The 17,275-nt window shown below is 40.1% G+C and overlaps 2 protein-coding genes across 2 annotated transcripts; both read left to right on the forward strand.

The window, feature by feature from the left end:
• Positions 1-953: 953 nt before the first annotated feature.
• On the forward strand, positions 954-4,005 carry LOC145704057 (uncharacterized). Its single transcript, XM_081781481.1, has 6 exons — positions 954-1,033; positions 1,109-1,161; positions 2,102-2,171; positions 2,574-2,633; positions 3,289-3,381; positions 3,785-4,005. The coding sequence occupies exons 1-6, from the start codon at positions 995-997 to the stop codon at positions 3,836-3,838; spliced, it is 369 nt and encodes a 122-aa protein (XP_081637607.1). The 5' UTR covers positions 954-994; the 3' UTR covers positions 3,839-4,005.
• Positions 4,006-9,860: 5,855 nt separating this feature from the next.
• LOC145703109 (uncharacterized) lies at positions 9,861-11,523 on the forward strand. The gene is made up of 7 exons (XM_081780421.1): positions 9,861-10,103; positions 10,216-10,336; positions 10,381-10,476; positions 10,554-10,658; positions 10,702-10,907; positions 10,955-11,086; positions 11,133-11,523. Exons 1-7 carry the CDS (start codon positions 9,994-9,996, stop codon positions 11,191-11,193), a joined length of 831 nt encoding a protein of 276 aa, XP_081636547.1. The 5' UTR covers positions 9,861-9,993; the 3' UTR covers positions 11,194-11,523.
• The last annotated feature ends 5,752 nt before the right edge of the window (positions 11,524-17,275 follow it).

Here is a 17,275-nt window from a genome sequence, read left to right on the forward strand (position 1 = left end):
CGGTGATATCCCGGGAACACAATTTTCAACACTTCCTCACCCGATTCGGAAGGGATCAGTACTTGAAGCGTACACTTCATAACCGGCGCTTTTTGATACCGAGCGCTTACTAAGGGGATAGAAGAGACGGTCCTTAGTTATGAAAATTGAAAAATTAACTTTTTTACTTACAGGCAAAGAGACGGGGGTTGATTACAAAATAATAATTTTCTGTTTATTTTGAAATGCGTGTTTCTTTCTGAATCTTTTGCAACTTGCAAGGGGCACTGAGAATAATTTAATAAACACGCCAAATATCTGAGTTGAAAAGAAAAAACGACACGTTACAAAGAAAATATATTTTTGCAAAACACGGCGTTTCGTAAGCGAAAGGAAATTTTCTTCAGTTGGCAGTTAATTTAGCCGACGAACTTGGCGATAAGGAAAAGAAGTAATTATTATTGTCGTTTACGAAAACGTGCCATCTTTGCGTATATTACAAGGGCTCGCGGTACTATCAATCTAAAGCCATCCTGGATTTGTGCTTTCAATTCGGCCAGTACTTTCTTTATCTAAGTCTTTCTTCTAAGACAGGTTTGTGATAAAACGCGTTGCCAAAGGAGTCCTTGTTCTCCACGTGCTCACTTTTTTTACAAAATTCTTCCTGTCAATTAAATTTTTGCCGCGCTCAAGTGCCAATTTGATTTGAACTCATCCCTAGAAAGAACGTCATTTGGAATTCTTGAAGGCAAGTTCATCCCCTTTTTTGAAAATCATTTGATGCGTGCGCTAGAATAATCCCTATCGTGCTAAAAATTGATTATTTAAACAGTCACCGCAAAGAAAAGACGTAGAAACTCGTAATCGTTTTTACAAGAAAAGCTTTGTACAGAGATGTAATTCTTTATAGAAGGAAACTGATTTTGCGTCAAAGTTGCTTGAAGCTTGAAGCTTGAAGCTCTAGGGCAAAGACTTGTTAACTAATGTGACTTTTTAGAAAATTGAGACCGATCAAATGAACGAGCTCCAGCAGCAGCTTGCCGATGCACTTAAGGTAAACACTAGCTTTCTTATGAACGCTTTTTCAAAAATTGCTGGGCCTAATTAGTGACGAAGTAAATGCTTTTAGGTACAAGAATCAGAGACAATCGCATGCAAAGATCTGCTGATCCGACGCGCCCGGTAATTCTAAAAATCAAATTTTTAAAGGTCCTAGTGCACTCGCGGTATCGTGCTCGAACCTGTGTCACAGAGGGTAATTTTGTTGGGCCTTGCACTGATAAGACGTTTTGGTTCTTATGAAAACGACGACGGCCCGCGCAGCGAGAGCCCATAGTCCAAAAAACACAACGACACAGAATGATAAGCCAAGATCGCGAAAGTATGACCACAACATTGATATACTCAGTATTTGATAGGATAAAAGCGCCTCTCAAGCTTTCTAGTGTACTAGAACTTGAATGATCCCCGTCTACTAGCCAATAAAGTGCCAACTGCTATCAACAGGTTAAATTGCTTCATAGAAATTTTCGTCAAATCATTTTTCTTGAAATTCTAGCCATTATCCTCTGAGCCACTCAGGGATCTAAATTTTTGCCGAAAATCAATTGCGATTGCGATGCGATTGCGACGCAAAATACTCCGGAAATTGCGATGCGATTGCGATTTTTGTCGCAAATTGCGAATTTTTCGCGAATTGCGATTTTGTCGCTATTTGCGAAATTTCAGCGAAAAAAGTAACTTTTCATAGAATTTAAGAAAATTTTTTGAGGTCAGGCTTTCAATTAAGCATTAAGAACACAGAACATAGGCTCTGAGTCAAAGAAAACTGATGTCAGAATAACAAGGGAGCACTCTGACAAGACCGAAATTCGCAAAAAAATCGCAATTTGCGAATTATTAGCGAAAACTGAGTTGCGATTGCGATGCGATTGCGATTAGATCAAAAAAGTTTTTGCGATTGCGAATTTTCTGCGAAATTTCGCATCGCAATCGCAAAATATTCGCAAATTGCGATTTTCGCGAAAAAATTTAGATCCCTGGAGCCACTTGTTTTAGCCGCCGAGCTTGAAATTTCTTGCGCTTTTGGTGCATACCAAAGAGGCTAAATTAAAAATTTCAGAGCAGCAGCGAACTGTGCGAAATGTAAACGTGAGCTCGATAAAGCCACATCACAAGGGAAGAATGTGCAGGTACATCACGTGAAGCCCAGCGCGGCGGTTCACATACACAGTAGCACAGCAGGTCTATTCTTTTCTAAGTTCAAGAAAAAATTTTCTGCGACTTTGAACACAAATATCACGGCATGTAACACAGTGTCAGTCCTCAAGTGAGAAGAATGTTCACTAGAATGTGTAAAAATTGACCTTCAGCCGCTTGAACAATTTCGGCTAAAATGTCACACTACGTTTTTTCACCAAATAGCTTATTTAACCAAAGTGTTTAGAATAATTTACTTGTTTTCTGGAGAACCTCTCTCACCTTTTCAAATCTTTTGAAAACTGTCCCTTTTTGAACTTTGAAAAGTTTCAAATTTGGTTGTGATAAAAATCGCAACGTAACACTCTATCAGGTAAACTTAACTTTGATTTCAGCAAGTGGCTGAAGTGTCCCGCGAAACAAACGAACTGCTGGACCTTCTATCAGCGGAAGGCAAGGAACGGATACCGAGAAGATACCCTTACGTACTCCGAACGAGTTCAACTTTAGTGACATCACCCGTCACAACCCGAGATAATATTTAAATTTCGGATTTTTGAGGAATCGGCACGACTTTTCTTTTGGCTTAAAATATCTTACTCCGTCAGCGGTATTTTCCTATAAGAGTGATATAGAAATAACAGGTCATTTAAAAGCTATTTAGACCGTGAGTTTTCAGCTCTTAAACGCGGCATTTAGCGTCATCAGCGGTGCGAAACGAAACGTGGATGTTGAGCGCGTTCTTACAAGGTTCACATGAATTTTCAACCTCAAAGCTCTCATTATTACAGTTCTGATCAATGCTGTTTTTTCTCATGCGAGATTATAAATTCACGGCCAAATTCTTTTTCTTAGAAGCCAATCCCTTAGAATAAAGACGAAAATAGTCGAAATAAACGTCAAATTAATTTTTTACACAAATTTTTTGAACAAATTTAATTTTCAAAATCAAATAAGTTTAAGTAGCAAAGGTTTCGTTACATCAACAAAATTCGCACGATGCTCACTAGTTCCAGAGTCCGAGAGTATAAACGTGTTTAACTAACGGAAGTACGAGGCGATGCCGTATCAGGCAGGTTCTCACGTAAAACACCTCTCGTTGATCCGCGAAAGGATGAAATTAGCAGCTTCGCGGATCGACGCCAGCTCGACCTGCTCTCGGCAATCGCTAGTCTTCAACAGAGCCAGCTCAAACAAACCCAAGTAACTGCCATTTTAGACGACTTAAAAGACATCTACGTAAAAACACAGATACCACTCAGAAGAACTCTTCTTTGAGTGCGCTCAAAAATTATATTTTTCGAGCACTAGAAGAAACGTGGTTCTCATCGATAAGATCTGAACTTCATGGAAAATTAAACATTTCGTTCGTTGATGATTAAAATTAGTAAAATCAAAATTATCGGAAAAGAAATCTAATTTAACTGTTTTGCCATTATTCTATTCTCAAAGATTAAAGAAAAAAATCTTTAAAAAATGACAAATCTGTTGGAAATCCGATTTATTTTGCCAATCCTTTTCATATTTCAATAATTTTAAAGCAACGTTTAAAATCGAATCAAGTCATAATCTCCCGCAGCTGCTAATTAGAATTATTCCCTTTTAGGCAAAGATCGTGCAACTGGAGCAATGCGTGTTGGAATTACGTTCTATAGCTTGAAGTACTTGCGGCGTGCTTATCCTCGCAAAGTTAACGCAAAGGTCGTGTCGGTTTTCGCGATTCCGCCCTGGTTCAAGAGCATCACTCAGATTCCCTTTTAACGTGCTCTTTCTTTCACCCACTTGTTTACACGCACTGCCACGTACCTGTATAAATAAACGACTCTCTTTGAACGTTGATTCTTCTTATGTTCTTTTTCTGGGACTCTTTGCTGAGTCCTTAATTCAATAGCTAACCCTCAACCCTTCCCTCAGCGCCTTAAATTTAAATTTTCTTTCTTTCCTCGTTCTTCGAAATGCAAATCGTTTTTCCTTGAGCCACGTTACTAACCGTAAAAATGCTGAAAACGAAAAGTGCCCATCCAAAGTGCGGCTAGAGAGAAATCTTATCGAAGTTCGATAAACCGGCCAATCTTTTAGAGGACGACTAGTTGAAGCGCTAAATTAAACTCAATCAGCGGTCATTTGTGGATTTATCATCGATTGATCATACAATATCCGAAAAGGAAACGCTGCGTGAGTTCGATAATTTTTCTCAATTGCGCGATTTTCTAAATTCTAAAAGCAAGAAAGCTTTGAAGTGAAGAAATAATCGTGAAGTTACTAAGAGCGGGTAAAAATTCAGGAAATCTTCAAAGAATGGGATCGCGGTAAAGCTTGACGGCGAAAATCCCCAATTGAGCCTATTAAGAAAACTTAGTCTTCGTTGAACCTTCTTGACTCGTATTCGCTTAGATTCTGTTTTTGTTATTGAAAGACAGTTTGCTTCATTTTGGTGACAGGTGGCTAGTGGTTGGGTATTACGAGGTAGGGGGCCACTTTTCAGCCAATTTAGAGACAAATTCTTGAGGTAAACCCGGACGGCATATTTCTTGGTGCTGTTACAGGGGAAATCTACCCGTTATCCCCCACATCGAATTCTGCTCCATCAACAAATCCCTTTTCATTCCAAATGTACCTTAGAACCATAGATTGGTGAAAAGATAAAGATCTGTTTGAACAAGTAAGGGCAGCTCAGTGCAAATCCGGGATACACGATTTTAAATTCACTCATCTTACCCCCGACTCCGTCCCTAAAAGATCGTATCGTAATTGTTCTAAAATGATTGTCGAAAATCCTGTCACGTTTGCAACTTGCTGTCGAGTTGCAAACTGTTCAGGATTTGCTCTAGTACTCTTCGGCATGTTGTTACAATAATCCGGAATTACGGCGAAAATCTTCGCCTTCGTTTTTTTCGTGAGACTTTTGACAGACTCTAACGCTCTAAGAATGTTTTCTTGACAGGATGATTTGAACCTACTCGATCATGTTTATAAGCAAACGCTGGCCCTAGAATGTACTTTTCTGACTAGATACCCTTAATTTGTTTAGACCTTGTCTCGGGGGTTGTCTTATATTCGGGTTTAGCTGTAGTGACTAAAAAGCGGTAGTCCCAAAAGCTCGTTCAAACATCTGAGCAGATGAATTTATTAAAATCTTGCTTGATCAAGGTAGCGCCGCTAAGATTTCTTATGAAGAAACAAATTGGATATATTTGCGAGTAGATTTTCGAGTAACGTGGGGTTGGCCCGTCCGCCAGCAAGAAACGCTTGGACGTCTATTTCGAATTCTCACAAGAAGATTTTGGGCGGAGTATGTTTGGCCTCTTTATGGCACCTTGCTCTCACGCTTGTTTCCCAGGGATCATCGCCGATGAATAAAGGTACCCTAAGCCCTTTCCAAAGCAGCCTCAGCAGATTTCGTGTAAGTTTTATCGTTGTATAATCACCTGGTTTTATACGTAACTAGATTTTCGGAAAGTTCTGTATCTTCTTTGCATAAGGCGTCAAAAAGCTGCTAAATTGTCTTGCTAATGCATTCAAAGACGAAATAAGCTTCAGAAAACATCATGACTCATGAGTCAAAGACTTTCGATGAAGCACTTCGAGGATAACGATATGGACGAGTTTTCTTATGATGTCAAGAGGGAGTATATCTGTGTTATCAGAAACGCGATGTGTCCGACTATGTACACATGTGAATGTCACGTTGAATTCGCCGACTATTTCGCGAGATAAAATTATCGCTAAGCAGCCACGAGACAGATCTCACCCCTCACGTTGTGAAATAGTTTATTTGCAAAATACTTCAAATCGCAAATATACAGAATGATTCGTAAATGAAGATAAGCTACAGGTTTAACATAAACAGGGCTTATTTTAGTTGCAGTCAAGCTGAAGGTAAGTTATGTACAGTAAAAAATTGAGCAACAAAAATACGGCGTAAGAAGCACATCCTTTTTCCTACTAAAGAACTGAGCATCAAAGAAGCTAATAAACAATGCCCGGTGAAGGCTCCCGGTAAATTGATGCACTTAGCTGCCTGCCTAAATTGCTTTTATGCTCTTGCGGATTTGGTGTATCTTTTGCCGATTGAGCACCCCGTGGATTTAGACAATTAAAAGTGCAGCTGTCGGAGGAAGAGCCAAAGCACCCAATCCCCATTTTGGCTGGAGAAACCGCCACGTTAAGTTTTCGAAACGTTTTCTTTTACCATTGATAAGTTATCAGCCCTCCCGCCGTGCGCGAACTTGTTGCGGTAGAATTGTTGTCGAGGGAGCATGTCGATCCATCTACTTAGTTTCTTGAGGTCAACTAGAAAACGTGTGGGAATCGAATTTAACACTCGCTTTGGTAGTGCTAAATTGGCCCGATTTCTTGTCCGGAGAGGACATCTGTTGTAGCAAAGAAGTTGACATTCTCACCGAAGAGCCCCTCTCTTTCTCTTCTTTTCAGCACAAGAAAGATGTCCGTATGTGTGCGGAAGCTCATATAAGAGCGATTCGTCCGCGAGTACTCAGTAGCAAATGTGCACACGTGTGAGTATGTTCTCGCTGAACCGCAGAAACGCTGCCCCAGCGACTCTAAACACAATGCGGAACACTCTTCACTTTCAAGAATTTTTCGCTGTTTTCGCGCGGCTCCTTTCTCAGTCAAGTACTCGCCAGTACCTGCGTTCCCAGATCAATAACGAACAATGAGTCGAAAAGCGGCAATTCTTTTCCGCTAGAAAATTGCAAATCTCACGTTTTCAGCACACTGTATTTATTAACCGTACCGCTTCGCAATATATTTATTGTTTTAAGGTTGTAAGATCTGCAAGGGAAATTAGATACGTTCTTGCTCAAAACAAAATTGCAAAGTGACAATAACATTTCGTTCGCAGATTGGATTGGAGAGCTTCTTGTCCCGTTGGTTCACGCCAGAGTGGCTTGCTTGTCGCAAATAAGTCACTATTATGTTCTCGAGCAAAGGCCACTAACGATTCGTTTCATAAATATTCTCATGCCTCTTTGTCAAGTTCATAGAATAGCGTTATGTCTTTCCAACTTGTTTTCGTCAAAACAAACGGAAATTGAAATTTACTTATCTGAGTATTTCTTCCAACAGCAGATGTTATAGCGAATTATACAGAATGAAAAATTGCACCATGTAAGAATATGCTTAGAAATCGATAAACAACGAAATGACTTTACAAGACAAATTGCCGATAAATCCGCATTTGCCTTTTACGAAAGAATAATCGCGCGCGAATAACGTGAAAATTGGATTTCCTCGTGGCCGATTGTTAGGAATAAATAAAGCTGACGAATAGGTACACCCTTCGTATTGATCAAAAGCAGATCCTTTCGCCGAAAAACGGTCGATACTAAAAGTGATGCGATCGCAGTTTGTAGCAAAGGGGCGACCTGGAGCCGCGCTTCCGGTGCAAAATTTCCGCAACACGGAAATGAATATTCTAAACGATGAAATTTCAGTAAGTTTTAAAAGTTGACAAGCGCGCCAACTGAGCAGAGTCAAGGGCCACCAATCTTGGGATGTTCGCGAAACATAAAATCCACGTTCAGGCAGCTTGCTCATTTTCGAAGATGATACAATACCCTCTTATCGATTTCACTGTCCCTCTTACGAATGATACAGATCCCCTCCATCTGACAGATATTTGAGGGTTCATACGTATGTTGATTTGATGAACCGTGTCAACAACGATTCGACTATCGTATGATGGCTGATCGCTCTTTGTTGACGCCATTCAGAATAGATTTAAAGTCGTGCCACTGCCTAAAACTGGTCACCTATCATCCGAGGCAAGAAAAGACAAATAGAACCGCGTGGCAAAGCCGAAATTACATGTGCTGATGTGTAATTCAGAATAACAATCTGCAATCGGCTTTACAACCTTCAAGCCACCTGAACGGTCTCTGTTGTGATAAAAAAGAAAAAGGTCGTTTTCTTTTCTCTTCATTACTTCTAAACGTGGTTTGTTGTGGTATCATTAGCTCGGCCTAGTACCTGCTGTTTTGGATTAACGTTTTTCGTAACGGTGTTATGGATCAACCAGTGTAATATTATTCGATCGTTGTCCAATTGTGTGGACTTCTAACACAAAAAATGGGTTATGAAAGAGTTGAAGAAATAAACAAAAAAGACCATTGACGAATCATAAATTATTTTCAAGCAGTATTTTGCTTAAAGGAGACTACTTTTATACACTTTTTTTCGCGGAGAAAAAAGTTGAGCCTTATTTCTAAACCTAATCCCATAATTCTTTGTATGTATTTGCTTAAAGCATGTCAGCGCGTTCGTTTTATGTTTACCGGATTATGGTTTTCATCAAGGCGCTTAATTTTCTCTTATTAAAATAACGACCGCTTCACGTAATAAATGTTAGATTATGTCTGACTTAGGTAGTTTCGGAGACACGTGTCGGACAACGTTACGAGATGACATGAGGGGGTTAATTTCCCTCATTGTTGACAAGCGGTATTATTCTATACTATCACTCGGCGCAGGACTTTTTTCAACAACCGGTTGTGGCGAATTCCGCCGAGAAAGCATGTGAAACTCGTCGAATCAATAGTAAGCTTGAAGGTTTGAAAGTGGAGATTAACCGAGTGAACACGCCTTTTAATGATGATGAAAGCGAATTTTCAGGGATTTAACGCGGCTCAAGTGCGGATTTTATAATAAACTTGGAAGCATACCACTTTATAGAGGCACTTCTACGGCAGTCACATAAAGAATGACGAATTGAAAACAACTGAGCATCACCTAACAAAACGTCAAGAACTTGAAAAAACTAGACCTGGAGTACCTCCACGAAGTAGTGTTTTAACAGGCCCTCAATAGGTGGATTTCCATAAATGAGCTCCTGTCCAGAAAATAATAAGTGTCTCCAGCCGCATGTGTCACCTCGCCAGATAGATTGTGTCAAGCGCCAGAAGATCGGCGACTTAATCACGAAACACTTACGTAAACTTTTGGCGGCCAAAAATGAACTGAAACGGACATTTGGGGTTCTAAAATCACTCGATGGATACGTAGTATCAGACAAGGGCTCACACCAGAAAGTGCTCGTAACTTGCTGCATATTTTATTCAATCCAAAGTGGCATGCGTATTGGTACATACTCCTTGACGGTTTCTGCGACTTTCCATGGATATTCTAACCCTTATTCAGCGTCTGAATACTTTTTCCTGATCTTTGAGAGAAAAAGTTTCATTGATAATTTCGATTTCATAAAACTACCTTACTTTTGAATTTCTGCAAGCTCCAGTTGTTTTATGAGCAAGTATCAGCGGGCCTAGTGGTAACTCTTTGAAAGATAAACATTTTAAGAAGTGTTAATCGTCCGAAAATAAGTGTTATCATTTTCATAATTCATTTTATAGAATGATCTGAATAGAAAGATTCTTTGATAATCGATAAACAAAAAAGAGTTTTAGAAATAAGTTTGCAAAGTTGATTCTGAATCCAAAAGTGCATATGAAGATAGGCGAGGGTCAGTGCGTTTCCCGCGTGGAATCGTCGTGCTCGTGGATATTGGTGCTTAGTTGTTCTTTGGCACGAGGTGGCGGTGCTATCAACTAACCTCCGACCCGTTGCGCGGTGAGCTCGGCGGCGCCCCCGCGATCTTGGTCCGTGGCCGCCCGGTGCGCGGCGCCGCGGAATAGCGCCGATCCATTTATAAGGATCCCGGCTGCGGCTTTAAGGTCATTCTTACCCGACGTCCCAGACAGTCAGAGAGTTGCCTCAACAACCGTCGACCATCTACCATCAACTTTAAACGGATTCCTCCTTTTTTGGAAAAACAGAGCCTAAACACACACACACAACATGCGAGTTTTATCCACAATCCTTGCTGCCGCCCAAGCAGTTCCTGAATTCGCTATGCTTGAGCGAGATGAAAACTACCCAAGAAAACATCCTATCAACAAGCTCGCTACGTACGTATTTATAAAACTATAAAACTAGATAGTTAGATGAGTATCTTTTGAATTCTAAGATTCAATTAATACACTTGCCTTTTAAAACAGCGTTTTTAAAAGTTCCCTTTAGATCTAACAAGCTCGCCAACCGACTTGCAGTCTTTTCAAAAGGAGGTAACGCAGACAACGTAGATGAAGTCACATCCGGAGACTACGATAAGGTCATGAACCACAACAACAAATACTTTACTGTAAGTCAATCAATTTTGATACAGGATCTCAAGCTCGCCTTCAGAAACTCCGAGATCAATTGATGGAAGACAAAGACGGTGATGGAGAACCAGACTGCGGACTGATGGAGAAAGTTAAAAAGCCAAAGAACCCCGACCGAGTAAGTTTGCTAGAGAACTTTGAGCAAAATAGAACATTATTCATAAAATTTCGAATATATTAATCAAAAATCTTTAGCGACGAAGAAGCACTGGCTACGGAAGCCTTGCTCTTACCCAGGACGATTACGAAAACCTTTGCGATGATCTTGAGGGCGAAGATGAAGACCTTCAGTGTGTCAAGGTAGATTTGCCCTCGTAGGTGCAGTAATTACTGAGTAATCTAGAACGAGAATGGATCTATCCAAAAGATGGACGCCGAAGACAGCGATGCCAGTAACTTGGGCCGAAGCCGAAAGTCCTTCGATCTCGACCCCGCAAAATTCCTCAAGAACGCACGAAAAGTCCACACTTCAGTCAAACGATTCACCACCACATTCCTCTGGCAGTGTGAGAACAACGAGGGCACCCGAAACGACAAGCGACTGAAACGGTAAATTAACTGCTCACCAAGACTGTTTGTCTGATCGCGATTTTTAGAAACCTCTTGAGCCTCAGTCGCCGAGTTCGAGATGGAATTCGATCTGGTTACACCACCGCTGAAGAAGCCGAGAAGATCAAGTGGAAGCGACTCTTCCCCAACACCCCCAAGGGCGGCCCCAACGGCGAAGGGTAAGTCACGTGCCTTAAAAATCAAGATTTAACGATTTCCTTTTAGCTGGCAAAAATTCTTCATGAGCAAAGCTACACCCAAAGTCCGTGGATCCAAGGATGAATAAACATTCTTGCACGGCACAAGGACAACAAAAAAGCCTTTGTAGATATGAAGTACTCGATTTTTCCACACTACAGGCGGCGTCTGTTCTAACGACTCTCGTCGCTTCGTAGTAGTTTCCATGCCAAAACGCCCTAATGTGAATATTGCCAACAGTTCCGACCAATTTTGAAACGAATTTTTCCTTAAAATTCTCAACTTCTTGCAACTCAACTTGTACATAGTATTTAATTTTATGATTTTACGATTTTGCTACAATTAAACTTTCGAGAAACTTCGCGCAGAATTATGCTTGGCTAACATTAGTCCTGTGACTGAGCGGAGCCTCGAATAAAGGACTAGTCGGATGCCGATTAGACCGCTAAACTTTTGTACACTCAAGTAACTCTAATTTTGGAATAATTATTAGAGAGAAGAACTTTTATATTTCTGAGGAACTTTTTCGAGATAGAGGAGATATTCCTTCCTCGTGCGGAAGCATATTTAATATATTCGAATAAGAATAACTTTTGAGAGACTATTCTTATATAGTAGAATGCTTTTGCGGGTTTCTTGCCCCACCATTCTTTGCCTATATTTCGCCATTTTACTTATGTTAGCTTTACCACTAAGACTGCCCAGTTACTGGGCGATAAGCTCCAAGGGTAAACGTCCTCGATGAATGAACAATGTGAAGGTAAGGGGTTAATCAATCCTACTGTATCGGTGCACCAACCAACCTGCCGATACTTTCGACTCGAAATTGATCGAATTGTAATTTGTCTCCAAGTCGAAACATTTTTTGACTGGCCTCGAACTTCGAGCTCGAGCCGGGCCCGAAATCAATATTTCAACTCGGCTTTGGTTCGAATAAGAGTGCCAAAAATGTTACAGTAAATTGACCCCTGAGCAAGACCGGACTCTCGACCCATAAACCACCATCTTTGTTGGGTCGACGATCAACTCCGACGATTGCGTAACAATTTTAAACATAATCAAAATTTTACGAAGAGATTTGGATTCGATTGAATCGGGCTGAAAAGGGATGAAACCGCCCAAATCCAAACCTGCCATTGAGTCTGGCGCTTTGATTGAGTCGGCTTCGATTTCGAAAAGACCCGCACCACAACTACAAACAAACAACAACCACAAACACACAATTGCTGGCGCAACAACGAAACAAACGATTTATAAAACAAAACTACCTTTTGCTGCATTTAAAAACTTACTATACTAAACGAGAAATTGTCGTTCAAGTCAATCTCATCCCAAGCCTGTTTGATTTCAATTCCGAAGTCCAAATGCCGACACATGATGTTCTGTGTTTTTACAAATTTATATATAAATAAAACATTTACTGTGAATTATAAAAATCAAAATCGCGTCTTCCTCTTTCTTTGAATCATAAAATTGAGCATCAGAAGGTACCTTTATTGACAAAAAAGGGATGAACAAGTTGTCCGCAGAATTTTCTGATTTTTATCTAAGCTACGATGGAAGCAACGTGCTAACGATGTTTAGGAAGGGCAAATTGCCACTAAGCCCTCCTAAAGATACAATCTGAACCATCCCCAAACAGCTTTCTTCTTCCAATTCGACGTTACAACTAATTTATTTCCAAGCGCGATAATCGCAACGATAAGAACGATTTAGAAATTGAGAAACGTAGGCCACGTATATTTTCAATTTATACTCGAGCATAACATGCGGATACATGCTTTGAAAATATGACGGCGACAAAGGGCGGATATTTTAAGGAAACACAACGTTGTTTTACAATAGCTAAACAGTTGACTGGGGCAATCACTGTCTTTCTGCATTGCAATTTCTTCAGCGGAAGAATAATCTTTCAAGAAAAATATTTAAACTTTCCAAGCATACGGGTAGAGATAACCACTCATCAATAACTAAGTCAGCTGGCCAGCCGAAACTGTTACTAGCATATTGACAGCGAGAGATCTAAAGCATTCTTAGAAAGCCAGAAAATTACATAAAGTGGTCACTTAAATGTTTCAAGATTGATTCTACTAAACCGCATTCTAAAGGAAAAGGATCGGACCTGCTGATCTCAAGTTACGATTACGAATGTCGATCTGACAGTGTGTGACGGATCGTTCTACGCAGGCCGGATCTCGTCGCGTCACAAAGTGCTCCTGAGGTTTTTCTCTTTTTAGAGGCAATGAAGAAAAACGGGAAGAGATGTTATGAATGTTGATAGCAGCTAATGAAGAGCATCTAACCGCGGAACTTGAATAAAAGCGCTTCTCATGTAAAAAAGCGTCGATCAATCAAAAACTGCTCCTTCAAATCCAGCCAGCTAAAAATACTGTACTTGAATACCACGTTTTAAATTCGGAGAGATTTCTGCAGAAGAATTTTTTCGGTTTACAACGCAAATTTTTCTTCAAATATTTTTAGAGCGTCATTTAGATGCGGTTGATTTGAATGTAGACTTTTACAAATGTTGCTGTCACTTAGGTAAACCGAAGTTGCGTTTTGAAGTAGACTAGCAATAAAGTGAACATCCGATTGCAATAGAGTTTAGAATATGGGTTCGGTGGCGTTGCTTCCTTGCCTAGGCCGGAAAGCTCAATATGGTTCCAGCGCTTTGAGCCCGACGCCTATCGTTTCCGCTTATCGACACCAGTGTATCAGTGATAACGGTGCACAAGCCACTTACATGCATGTTCCAAGCACTTCTAAAGGCCTCAAGGTTATTCTATATCTAGGACACAAGGAACCGTATAGCATCCTAGTGCTTCTAAAGAACGGTCAATATTTAGCCAAAATCAAATCGCTTCTTTTTTGGATGATCTTTTCAAAACAACCATAAAAGCATTTCTGATATATTTTTAGCGAAGCTTCTAAACTTATTGCTTCTTGGATAGAAAAATTGAGATCTGCTTGGAATCTGCAGACTGCTGCCCAAGTTCGCTTGACTTGCAGGAGATGGTGGTTAGCTTCTCGGTCGATAACCAACGCGGAATGAAAACAACCGTTATAAAGGGATGAGCTAAGAGATAAGACACGCGGAATGATATCAGGCCGCGCAATGTGAGTTGGACTCCCCATATTTCTGAGATAGTTTGCGACTCCTGGTCAATTTTGGGTTCCATATCAATCGTTTTAAAATAGAAGTAGAGCCTATGAACTAAATTTATTGCGTCCATCTCAGCAAATAAGATCTTTTGTCAGTAGGGATCTCCTTTCCGAGGCGATTATGTTCGGTGACGATATGATGACTGGAGCATTGAGGGTTGAAAGGAGATCGTTTTCTACGAATTAATCTGCTCCCTCATCGCATTATCCAGCGGGTCATTTGCTTAGATAGGAAGTTCTTGAATTTAACCCGCTCTCTCTAAGAGTTCGATACGTGCTATTTTTACTGCTAGTTATTTTAGTTTAACGCATTAGAAAATAAATCCTACTTTGTTATTGTTGTAAAGTGGTCCCACGATGGCACGAACGCGTGATATGTTGTAATATTTACAAAATTAGAGCCTCGCGACATGAACAATGTTTAATTATGGCATCACAATCAAATCCTTTCTAATCTACTCTGGAATCGACTGCCTCATTCTCTAAGCAACCGGAAAGAATGTTGGATAGGCTCTCAATCGTTGGTCTTGTTTTTTGAATAAGCAAGGTACCATTATTGCTTTCATATTTTTAATTCAAAAAGTCAAGAGAGACCAGTCACTTCGTGCATGCTCTGTACTTTTCTAAAGTCAAAGTTCAATTTCTTAAACTTTTCATCTGCACTCTTTGAATTAACCAGAGTTCATGTGTGCTTAAAACTATTGAGAGTACTGTATCATTTTATATGCTAGAGAAATAAACAAAAGTATAATTATAAAGATCAGTTTATTGGTTCTATTTACTCGAATCTAGTTCAAAATGAAAGAACATCTCGGTCATTACAGTCATTCGTTCAGTGAAATAATTGCAAGTGTTTTCTTATTCTTCGCCTTGATTCCGGAGGTCTTCTCTGCGTGTTGCTCTCCCTTTTTCATTTGTTTACCACAGAGTCACAAAGTTTCCATTTCCATCGAATATGATTTTCTTTTGTAAAAACTTGTCCAGCTGGAAAACAAATTTTCCCTGGAGATTCGGAAAGTGCTTTCTGATAGTATCTGCTAGAAAGCTTTCCAAGTCTTCGAAGAGAAGTAGATCAGCGTTTTCAGAATAGCTTGAAAACAACTTCCGCATTTCGTCTTTTTCATCGCAAGCGGCCAAATACAGCGTGATCAAAAAGCTCAATAAGGATGGAAACTTCTTCTCGATCAAATCGCAGAATCTTGAATCGTCGATTCGCCGAGATCGAAGTAGATTGCGGTGAAAATCCTCGCCAATTTCATAAATGTGCGAGTGGTGGTTACGGAAGAATCGGATGAAGCTGACGAGTGTTGAATCATATTTCTCCAGCGAAAAGTCGTACATTTGCCACATTGAATGTTTGTCCCAGGCTGGAGTTTGGTGTCGACCCATTTGAGTAGAGCAAAATGTGATCTTCTTGACAAGTTTCTCATCGGAAAGAAGCATCTTAACGATTTGGAATCGCTTCGCTCGCGGGTGCTCGTACTCTTCGTTGATTTCAATATTCACCAACTCTGCGTGTAAGTTGTGGAGACATTTCATCTTGAGCATCGGGACGAGTTTGTTGTTGAAAGCGCATTTACTGTCTCTTGAAAGCAGCTCTTCGATGATGTCCACCCGAGAAAATGTATTTGAATCTGTGCTATGCAAACTGAAGACGTCGAACGAGACAGTTTTCGTGTCTTTGGTAAGTCTCTTTGGGACTACTTTCGCTGACTTCTCTTCAACAGATGCGTTTTTCTTCATTGTTTGAAAAAATATTTTGTTCTGCTTTTTAGTAAACTCAAAATTTGGAATGACAAAAATCGACATTCATCGAGCGACGCGCTCTGAAAAAAGGGAAAAGGAGCCCGCGGGGCGCTCGAGTAATGGATTTGTAGGGGTGAGTAAGAGCGATCGAATATGTCGAAGAAAACGACAATTTAGATATTCTTTGACTGCAAAGAAAGGATAAATAATTCGATTTTATTGAAAAAATCAGTTTATTAGATGAGTAATCAAAAGTTTTACAGTTCAGCTTGCAAATTTACGAAGGTACGAATATCTGTGTTGCAACACTAGTAATTTCTTGTTCGTAACTTCTTCTTATAGAGATCGTGTGGTCAGATTCGCATTTCTTTCAGTTTACCAATAAGCGGTATAAGTTTGTGTGAATTGTAATTCGTTCAAACTTCCATATCTTGATGTTATCGTATCCATATTCATATCCAAGGTCGTTTCCTGGCCAGTTTCATTATCCGTGGTCGTTTTCAGATCATATGTTTCAAGCTCAATAAAATCGGGCTATCGAAGAGTCAAAAAATTTCCTTTTTTGTCGTAAATGATTTTCCGATGCAGGTATTGATCCAGCTGTCGTAAAAACTTTCCTTGAAAATTAGGAAAATTTTTGGTAATCGTCTCGGAGAGAAAACTTTCAAGATCTTCGAGCAAGAGTAAATCCGCGTTTTCAGAGTACATTGAAGACAGTCGGCGCATTTCATCTTTTTCGTCACAAGCAGCCAAATAGAGAGTGATGAGGAAATTCATCATTGAGGGAAAATTTGTCTCGACGAATTTACAGAATCTTGATCGGTCAAGTCGATGGGAACGTATCATGTCAGCTTGAAAATCAGCAGTTGTTTGGTAGAAGTGTTGGTCATGGTTTCGAAGAAAACGGAGGAAGTCGAAAAGTGTGCTTTTATATTTTTCTGTTATCGCAAAGTTGTAGTTATTCCAGACAGGATGCATATTCCAAGCAGTAATGGATCTCTTCGGAATCTGTTGCATAGAGCAACCGAGTGTTATTTTCTTTACAAAAATTTCTTCTGAAAGCAGCATTTTAAGTACGCGAAAGCGTTTTGCTCTTTCATCAGTGTATTCTTCTTCGATGTCAATGTTGTCCAACTCGGCGTGAAAGTTTCTTAGGCACTCCATTTTGATAACCGGCACCATTCTACAAGAGGAATCGGGGGAACTTAGTAGAGTCTCGACAATATCAGGAGAGTTGAAGGTATTCAGGTCATTGCTGTGTA

Source organism: Oikopleura dioica, chromosome PAR (genome assembly GCF_907165135.1).
Source record: "Oikopleura dioica chromosome PAR, OKI2018_I68_1.0, whole genome shotgun sequence".
NCBI lineage: Eukaryota > Metazoa > Chordata > Appendicularia > Copelata > Oikopleuridae > Oikopleura > Oikopleura dioica.

Coding starts and splice junctions, on each gene's coding strand:
- LOC145704057 (XM_081781481.1), top strand. CDS start 995: ATGAACGAGCTCCAGCAGCAGCTTGCCGATGCACTTAAG. Junction 1,034..1,108: donor AGCTTGCCGATGCACTTAAG/GTAAACACTAGC, acceptor AAATGCTTTTAG/GTACAAGAATCAGAGACAAT. Junction 1,162..2,101: donor CTGCTGATCCGACGCGCCCG/GTAATTCTAAAA, acceptor TAAAAATTTCAG/AGCAGCAGCGAACTGTGCGA.
- LOC145703109 (XM_081780421.1), top strand. CDS start 9,994: ATGCGAGTTTTATCCACAATCCTTGCTGCCGCCCAAGCAGTTCCTGAA. Junction 10,337..10,380: donor ACAACAACAAATACTTTACT/GTAAGTCAATCA, acceptor GCTCGCCTTCAG/AAACTCCGAGATCAATTGAT. Junction 10,908..10,954: donor AACGACAAGCGACTGAAACG/GTAAATTAACTG, acceptor CGCGATTTTTAG/AAACCTCTTGAGCCTCAGTC.